Source organism: Cygnus atratus, chromosome 24, assembly GCF_013377495.2.
Source record: "Cygnus atratus isolate AKBS03 ecotype Queensland, Australia chromosome 24, CAtr_DNAZoo_HiC_assembly, whole genome shotgun sequence".
Taxonomy (NCBI): Eukaryota; Metazoa; Chordata; class Aves; order Anseriformes; family Anatidae; genus Cygnus; species Cygnus atratus.
In genome coordinates this window covers 6,705,084-6,714,938 of record NC_066385.1, presented here as the reverse complement: position 1 = coordinate 6,714,938, position 9,855 = coordinate 6,705,084, and the positions used below count along the sequence as shown (strand labels likewise).

General features: G+C 49.0%; 1 protein-coding gene across 1 annotated transcript; it reads left to right on the top strand.

Annotated features, from left to right (window-relative positions):
- The first annotated feature begins 764 nt into the window (after positions 1-764).
- Positions 765-2,273, top strand: KCNA2 (potassium voltage-gated channel subfamily A member 2). Its single transcript, XM_035570610.1, has one exon. It carries the CDS (start codon positions 774-776, stop codon positions 2,271-2,273), a length of 1,500 nt encoding a protein of 499 aa, XP_035426503.1. The 5' UTR covers positions 765-773.
- Positions 2,274-9,855: the final 7,582 nt, after the last annotated feature.

Sequence of the window (9,855 nt, the reverse complement as noted above, 5' to 3'; positions counted from 1 at the left end):
CGGTCGAGGAGGGGGACTGCAGTGGTCCGCGGGGCAGCTTGTACCGAAATTCAGGCAGCCGCAAAGCCCAGGTCGGCGGTGAGCAGGGCGGGCAGCGTGGCATCCCGTGGCTTTATGGCGAGGGCAGGAGGATGGGGAAGGTGCTGAACTTAAATCAGAGCGGTTAGGGCTTTCCTGGAGGGTAGTGCCGGATTGTCTGCTATCGCATGGTTGAATGTTAACCCTTAGCTGCATGCCTGGAAATGAGCTGAGCCCGTGCTGCCTCTGCCGGGCGCCCTGCGGGTCCCCTTGCCAGTGTAGGGCTGGATGGGTTTTTTCTTCCTTTCCTTCCCTTCCCTCTTTTTTTTTTTTTTTTTAATTAAAATTTTCTTTTTAGTCAAAAATGTTCTGTTTTGCCAATGCCAGTTTTTCACACTGTTTGTGAATAGATGAAGGTTCCTCAGGTGTTTTCTCTCTTCCACCTAATTGGTTTAGATGGGAGTTCTGAACTCTGTCCCAGAGAAGGCAAATTAACCCCTTGAGGAAGGTGGTAGACATGCTAGTGCAGGGAGCTGCTCTCCTCCCCCCAACTTTATTTCATCTCTCTCTTTCTCAGCAGGGGCAATTTTCTTTCCTTTTTTATTTTCTTTTATTTTAACATCCCTTCGTTTTTCATGAGACACTTCCAAACCTACGTACCTGTCCTTCTGCAGGATAGTAGCCGTGCCCTGAGTCCGATCCCACCACCGGGCACTCGGAAGAGTTTAGCATAAGGATTTCTTTTAAACCCCAGTATGACAGTTGCTACCGGAGATCCTGCAGACGAGGCTGCAGCTCTTCCCGGTCACCCGCAGGACACATACAACCCTGAGACGGACCATGAATGCTGCGAGAGGGTGGTCATTAACATCTCAGGGCTGCGTTTTGAGACTCAGCTCAAGACACTAGCCCAGTTTCCAGAGACCTTGCTAGGGGATCCTAAAAAGAGAATGAGATATTTTGACCCTCTCAGGAATGAGTATTTCTTTGACCGGAACAGACCCAGCTTCGACGCGATTTTGTACTATTATCAGTCTGGCGGGAGGTTGCGGAGGCCAGTTAATGTGCCCTTGGACATCTTCTCAGAGGAGATTCGTTTCTATGAACTGGGGGAAGAAGCAATGGAAATGTTTCGGGAGGATGAAGGCTACATCAAAGAAGAGGAAAGACCACTGCCGGAGAATGAGTTTCAGAGACAAGTATGGTTGCTCTTCGAGTACCCCGAGAGCTCAGGCCCTGCCAGGATTATAGCTATTGTCTCCGTCATGGTGATTTTAATCTCCATTGTGAGCTTTTGCCTGGAAACATTGCCCATTTTTCGTGATGAGAATGAAGACATGCATGGCAGCGGGCTGAGCCATCCCCCTTATTCCAACAGCAGCATGGGGTACCAGCAGTCGACCTCTTTCACAGACCCCTTCTTCATCGTAGAGACACTTTGCATCATCTGGTTCTCCTTTGAGTTCTTGGTGAGGTTTTTTGCCTGCCCCAGCAAGGCTGGATTTTTTACCAACATCATGAACATTATAGACATTGTAGCCATCATTCCCTATTTCATCACCTTAGGGACGGAGCTGGCCGAGAAGCCAGAGGATGGTCAGCAAGGCCAGCAAGCCATGTCCTTGGCCATCCTCCGAGTCATCCGCTTGGTGCGGGTCTTCAGGATCTTCAAGCTCTCCCGGCACTCCAAGGGGCTGCAGATCCTGGGGCAGACTCTCAAGGCCAGCATGCGGGAGCTGGGCCTCTTGATATTTTTCCTCTTCATCGGTGTCATCCTCTTCTCCAGTGCCGTCTACTTTGCAGAGGCCGACGAGAGCGAGTCCCAGTTCCCAAGCATCCCCGACGCCTTCTGGTGGGCTGTGGTTTCCATGACGACTGTTGGCTACGGAGACATGGTCCCCACAACCATCGGGGGGAAAATTGTGGGGTCCTTGTGTGCCATCGCTGGCGTATTAACGATTGCCTTACCAGTGCCCGTCATAGTGTCTAACTTCAATTACTTCTACCACCGGGAGACGGAGGGAGAGGAGCAGGCTCAATATTTGCAAGTAACCAGCTGCCCAAAGATCCCCTCTTCCCCTGACCTAAAGAAAAGCAGAAGTGCCTCTACCATTAGTAAGTCTGATTATATGGAGATTCAGGAAGGTGTAAACAATAGCAATGAGGATTTTAGGGAGGAGAACTTGAAGACAGCCAACTGCACCCTAGCTAACACAAACTATGTGAATATCACCAAAATGCTAACTGATGTCTAGTTGCTAAAACCTAATAATGTATTTAAAGCTAAAATGGAACAATTGCAGATATCGAGTGCTGCTCTGCATTGTAGTCAATACAGTATTTTCTACGGTGTATATTTGGTTCTGCATGGGAAGCAATAGCTATGTAAGTGACTTTTAACCTTTGATTTCCACACCGAATAAGTGTTTGTGAAAGCAAACAAACAGAAAAACCAAACCAAACCATTTCGTTTCCCTTCTCCCATCCCAGGCTTGTGGGTTTCCAAAGGTGTGGAGCAGTTAGTCGAGCCAAGCACCGCTCCTGTTTGTGCAATAGCAGAGATGCAGGGAATGCTCCCCGGCTGGCTGGGGGCACGGCTGGGCACAGCTCTGTCCCCAGTGCTGGGTCACTGCCAGCTCCAGGCACAGGCAGCAGCAGGGAAAGGTCAGGCAGGGCTGGGGAGGGCGGCATGCTGCCGGCCACCCCAATTATTTGAAGGCTTGGGTTTCTGCCTTGGGAATGCCAAGTGCGAACGCATCACCCAGGCTCGCGTTTCATAACTGAAAATGCTGCATGCTGCAATAGTTTCAGCCACTGCAGTATGCCAGTGTGAGGCCCAGGGGAGGGATAATTAGTCTGACGGCACATTATTTATTAAGTCTTAAGTTTTCTATGCTAGGCATCAGGAGGGATGAGTAAATAAATCGAGCGCTTGGATTTTATTGATTTATTTAGATGACACTTCCATCACCACTGTTTCCAGGATCACCAAAGACACCTCCACTGACACATTGAAAATTAGTTGGAAAAAGCATCTTTTTTTATATATCTATATATAAAACTGGAGCAACTATGCTGTGGCCTATAATATATTTATAATGCAGTGAAATTTAACCAGTAATACAGTACAGCTGCATGGGTATTTGTTGCATGAATCTGAATATTCAATACACACACAAATATATATTTTCTTAGTAGACTATACAGTATTCATGTTTATAGTGTTTATAGATACTCCAGTGGCTCAAAGGAAATTTATGGAAGCTAAAAAAATCTCTAATATGTTTCAAACTGGATGAGGAAGGCATGTGCTGACAACAGTTTGATAGATAACAAGGCAAAGCCTGAGTGTCCAAGCATCCAGCCACAAGAGCCGAGTACTGCAAGCGAGGGAAGGTGAACTGAAAGTTAAACACCTGCACTCACTATGGGGTGAGTAACTAGTCTTTAATCGTGGTGTCATGAGCAGAAACCACAGCTGATCAGAGAAGGCACAGGGAGCAGGTGGAATAGCAGGTACTGGCTCTCCAGACTTGCTTGTTCAGAAATTTCAGCCATTTCCTATACAATTATTGTGTGTGTGTGTGTATAGATATTTAGAGGGCGACTATAGGGCCAACTCCTCAGCAAATGTGAGCGCTCAGAGCATCAGGGCTTCCTGGCTCAGGGGCCACCAGACATGACCTGTCCTGGGGCACGTTTTGGGCTGGCAAACCCTTTTACAACCATGTAGAGCCCTAGGGCTGGTGGTTTACTTTCCCGCGTGGTGGAGGCTGGGCTGGATCCAAGCTCGCACTTCCAAGACTTTGCTTTTGTTTTGCCTTCTCCCAGTTTTTTTTTTTTTTTTTTTTTTTTTTTTTTTTTTTTTTTAGGGCTGTGTCGAGGTGCAGAGACCTCAGGGCTGCCCATGTTTCTTCTTCATCTCTGATGTTATTTGGGGATAGCTGGGAGCTGTTAGTTCAGGGGTCTTATCTGCTTTCCCCATCCCACCTGGATTTCCTTCTCTGTCCCCACACTGCTGACAAAGCCCAGAATGGGCCAGGGCAGGGGAGAGGGATGCAAACCCCTGCCAAGGTCCCAGCCAAGCAAGTCCCTGGGTGAAGGCTGGCGTTTAGCAGCCCGTTAAGTCAGGGTGAATATAGCCAGAATTTGGGCACAGTCAGCATTTCACCACTGCTGCCAAGCACAGGTGCACGGAAGGAAGCCCATTGAAGAGCATGCCAGTGAAGTCAGCTGGACCCTTCCTGACTTCCAAGAGGAAAACAATATTCATAACAATACAACAAACGGTGCTAATGTATTCTACAGCAATGGTTCAAAATGCTGCTTAGGGTCTGATCCATCTCTTGTGCTGATGTGGCCCCACTCAACCAGGTGGGATCACTCATTTTTACTTAAGTGATTGATTGATTCAGGCCTGGCTCTAATTACCACCCAGTGTTCATGGTGAGCACTCCAGAGTCCTGGATCCTGCTTGGTGCAGAGCAGCACCACTGCACTGCACTGGGCTCTGGGTGCTCAGCACTGCACAGGGTTGAGCATGCAGCCTGTACTGAATTATATCTCATTGTGTTTAGAGTCCTCTCCTCCTCTCTGCTGCTGCAGCTCTGAAATGGGTGTCCCTGAAGCCCATAAACACCTGCAACACACACAAAAGAAGCAACACAACTGAAAGCAATAAATCTGTTTCCGAAGCTTGTTGTTGCATGGGATGGCATGGGTGTGATTTCCCAGCAACCAGCCAGCCTCTGTCAATCCAGCTCACTGCAGGTCTATGGGGATGCGACTTTGCACCCAATGCACTGGGATGCTGGCTGCCCACCCATGGGTGTCCCAGAACTGGGGCAGTCCCCACCCTGCTGTGCGGGAAAGCAGCAGTGCTAAAAACAGGCTGCTACAGGCATTTGGAGAGGATGCTGGCACTCAACAAGACTTTGCGAAGGGCCTGGTTGCTTAACTCGTGTGCGTTTCAGACCACTCACCTCCTGGCCTCTCTGGATCTGGATGGATCCTGCACCTCTTGCAGTCACCCAGGCAGATGCACGTAGGGAAACCAGCCCTGGAGGGAGAGCACCTCAGCACTGGTCCTGGTGCTATGTGTGGGAAGTAGGGGGTGTGCCTGGATGTGTGCTCAGATGGGTTTTCAGGGCAAAAAGGGTCTGTGGGGGCCGTGGTAAGAAGCCATCCATCAGGCTGCACGAAACAGAAGGGTCCAGATTTCTCCCCCGCATGGAGAAATGGTTCCCCTATAGCTTTTAATGGGATTTGTGCCTGCAGGTCGGAGCTCTAGTGCTATTTCTAGCTTTGCTTCTGACTCACTGATGTGATCTTGAACCAGTTTTCAGGAGGAGACTGGTTTTTTTTCTTTCATTTTTTCTTGAGGAATTTGGTTTGAGCAACTCTGGGCTTGCATCCGCAGAGAAAGCTGAGCATCCCAAACTTCCCTTTGCTTTGAATGGGTACAAAACTGGGATGGGAAGTGCCTCAGACTGAGGATGCCAAAATGCAGGGGCTGAGTCTCCCCTCCCTCCTCCCATGGAGATATTGGCCACAGTTGCGATGGAGAACTGAAGCCTTCTGCTCTGTGGAAGTGCCCCTGCATAGGCACCCAGAGGAGGCAGTAGCCATATCTTAAGTTTTATTCTTTGTGCTGTAGCTTTGGAGATGGAAAGTGGTGATTACAGTTGTTTTCTAAAAGCCAGCACTTGCCCGAGCCTATGAACAACCCGTCAGACCTTTAAAATCTTCTGAAATTGCTGTTAAGGGCAGTGAGGGGAAGTTCATGTACTGGCTGCACACTGCCAAGTGATTTAGGGCTGATGGAAAAAAATTATCTGTATGGGGTGATGTGTTTTATCAGGAAAAATAATCTCTGTAGCTTTGTGTTGTGTTGAAGTCTTACAAATTTGAATACAGAGCTATACCAAGAAAAGGATCTCTACATTAGTGTTATGCGAGTGTGGCATGTGGGAGTATAAATATGGGCATATTTGTGCATAAATACACAGAAGGAGAGAAAAAGACAGAGGAGGAGGAGATATTTCAGGAAGGGCCTTGCTTTGTTATCAGATAATTCTTGGGTCAACGTTGAAATTGCTGCCAAAGTCTTGCAGCCTTTCTGGAGTTTGCAACACCCCTAGGGATGGGCCCAAGTGAAGGAGGTCTGGATTTGGCCTTGGTGGTGGGGACCAGTGGCACCCATTTCCGTGCACCCCTGCATCCCAGCAGCTTTGCAGCATTTTTGGTCTGGATCCTGAATCCCTAGCTTGGGCCCATTCTTGATGTTTTTGTGATTGTTCAGGGAAAGCCAAGAAGAAGTTGAAGGGATTTGTTTGCGAGGGTGGTTTTTCTTTTTTTTTTTTTGTTAATGGAAGCACCTCTCCACTTTGGAGCTGGGGTGTGCTTACCTTGGGGTCTGTGTTCATGGGGGGCTCCCAGTGGTTTCTTCAGTTGGTGGGAGGTGGTCAGCATGCTGCTGGGGTAGAAGGGGCTGAGAGGTGAAGAGAGGAGGAGCCAGCTCCAAAGTATTTGTTTCCCCCCCCCCCCCCAAATTCTGTGGCTCTCTCCTTGCACCCCTGGCAGCAGCCAGAACATCCCCCCGTGGTCCCTCCCACTGGGGACTGGCTGCTGCCCTGCTCCAGGAGCCCCGAGGAGGACAAGGGTCTTCATGCCCTTCCCCATCCCTGGCATTGCCTTGGTCTCCCTGTGATGAAATTACTGCTTTGGCTGCCCAAATGTCACCCTCCAAGCTCTTTTTTTGGGTGCCTGCCATCCTGCTGCATCCCATGGTGAGGGCAAGGGGCCGGTCTCCAGCCGTGTAAATCAGCCCTGAGAGCACAGCACAGATTTACACCCAGGGATGAACTCCCCCTGACCCAACCGTGCATGGAGAATGGGAAACCCTTCAGCCCAGTTCCTCTTCTGGATGGGATGGTTTGCTTCCCAGAGCTCCTGGACATTGTATGACCATGGCCCTGTTGCAAGGTCCATGTGTGTGTTTAATGCCCTGCCTGGCTGCTCAGGGCTTGGGGGGCTTGGGCTTTTTTTTTTCTTCTTCTTTTATTTTTCTGTTGTTTATAAGACTGCAATTATCCATTTGCACTTGCTCCTTCATTGCTTGAGACTGTGCTATTGTCCTCCAATGTCATCTACTAATCATTGCTGGAAGCACAAGGGAAAAACAGGCATTGGATCAAGCCTGTGTTTGCTGCCTAATTTGAGCGAATCGATAGGAAGAGGAAATCCAAGAAGGACTCATCCTAACGATGCTGGAGCCGAACCTTTTGTTGCCATGGTTACGGGAGAAATGGGACCAGGAATGGAGAGAGGCCTATAAACTGGTAAAGGAGGACTCGTGGGAATTTCGAGTCATTTAATCATGTGTTTGCTAGACAAAAATTTAGACACCAGCTGTATCTGAATTGCACAGTGTGTATAGACGTTACTGCTCTTATTGACAGCGTGGGGGTGTCCTTGGGGTTGGGTGCGTCTGCCGTCTGAGACACCCGCATCAATAAGGCTGACCATTGTATATAGGTATACAGATCTGTGTATATACGTATTCCAAATGAGCATTTGCTGTCTGATTTATCATGAGTGTACATAATATATTCTTCACAGAGTATCACAAATTTTGTAAATATCAGCACTAATTAAGAGGAAATAAATATGTATATTATTGAGGAGTTATTTTGATATCAGTTCTGTGGAGGGTGGGGAAGAAAAAGACAAGCAAATGTATTTTTGGTAGACTGAGTATTTTTTTTTCTGTGCATCTAAACCTTCTGTAAGAAAAGGAGGAAACTGCAGGAACCATGGAAAAATCAGCCCAGGGGAAATTCCCCTGGATGGACTTCACTCTCGGTGATGGACAGTGGGGAGGACCTGGTGCTCTTCACCCAGACTGCTCCATGCTGTGTCTGCAGATCTCCCATGGGTGCTGTGCTGGGGGATACACCTCTGGGAAAACCTCCAGGCACTAAGCTAGTGGGTTTTAAGGCGGTGATCACTTTTGAAAGAGGGAGAAGCAAACAGGCAGGAATGGTGCTAGCAGCAAGTCCTCAGTGGTGTTTCAAACCTCTTGTCCCAAGATATGTGTCCTAGTAGGACTTCAGGCTGAGAACAGTCTCTGCCACAGGGAATGGGGATGGGTTCCCTGTGAAGGCATCAGCTCCTCTCACAGAGGGATGGTTGCTTTGCTAAATCCCCAGGGAGCAAACTCAGCCCTGCTTTCTCTGCTGCTTTGTCCTCACCTCTCCTACACGTGTTTTGGGGGAGCAAAGGGGAGGGAAGGAGCTGGAAGTTGGTACTTGTGCTTCAGGCTTTTGACAAACTTCCGCAAAAGAGAGAGAGCAATGGGGTCTGAAATGCAAATATTTTATCCAAAATCTGCCCAGGGCAGGTTCTCCTCTCCCTGAAGGGTCTGAGATGAATGCTCAGTGACAGCTGTGCTGTAGGTGTGTCCCCAGGTAGGACTCAGTTTTACCTGCACAGAACCAAACCAGCCCAGTTCTGGGTCGGCATTTTTTCATCCTCTTGCATCTCACTGGGACACTCTTAGCTGCACTAGGGACACTGTGGGAACTGCAGGCAGAGACTTGTTATTTTTCACTACTGCGTATTGGGGAAATGTTTTTTTCTTGCCATGGTGACAACCCAGGCTCTAAAAAATATCCTATCCTAGGCATGGCTTGTTTTTAGATAAAAAAGTTCAAATCTCTCTCCCCCAAGATGGGACTCTTGTCAGTGACATCACTAAAGCCTGTGTTGTAGATTGGTGCTGTTTGGCTGCGGGATGTGGCATCACTTGCTGGAGACCTTGGAAGGATTCAGCAGCAAACCCCGCTGAGCCAGCCCCTTGCTGCAAGCCTCCTGCAACAAGTTGGAGCTCTCAACTTCAGGTTTCCCAAGCTGCTTCCCCACCTCCAGGAAGCCCCCTCACTCTTGAATGTATACACGGAAGAGTAATAAGCCAAGGACAATGCGAAGAGCAGTGCTTAAATTTTGTCTAAACTGGCCAGACACGTACCAGTGGCATTGGTGCTGTTTTCAAGCCTCCTGGTCCTTGCAGAAGTCTATTCTCTAGGGAACCGCTGATTTCCATCTTCCTGGGGCAGCTCTCTCAAGCTCCAAGCCTCTGCACAGGGACTGAGCACCTCAGCATCCTCAACCCCCCTGGCTTCGGTGGTGGAGGCCCCGGGCTTGATGTTGAGGTCCTTGGGTTGGGGTGCCTGTCCTGCCAGCAAGCTGCTGTATGACCCAGGGAACATCACATCTCACTCTGTGCCTCAGTTTCCACACCTGTAACACAGCTTGCTATGCTGTGCCCCAGGAGCCAGCAAATTGCAAAGCTGAGCTCAATACTGGGGCAGAGAAAATACGTAAATGGGTAGAGGAGCCCATGGATGGGTAATTTAGCAGGAAAGGAAGTATTTAATTCTGAACATTTAAATACAGAAAGCATTTGAACCCATGCAAGGTAATACAACTATTTATGAGCAGTGCATCCTGAGCTAAATCGGCAGCACCCCTGTCGCAGTGTTTGCTGTAATGCTGGGTGGAAGCTGTGCCCAATCTGAGCCACTTGGTGCTCCTCAGCCCCATTTCCAAGCCCAGGAGAGGCTCTGGTCAGCTTCAGCAGGCACCAAACCCTTGCTCTTATCTCTGGCTGGCAGGATTCTGGGCTCATCAATATCTAAACACTGCTTGGTGCGAGGGGTTTGCAGAAGTCTGCTTTGCAGGCTCTCTGAGGGGATGTCAGGAGGAGGCGGCGAGGCGGATGCAGTATTTTAAATTGCCAGTCTGTCAGCATGCTGCACCATCCTGGCCATGTGTGGA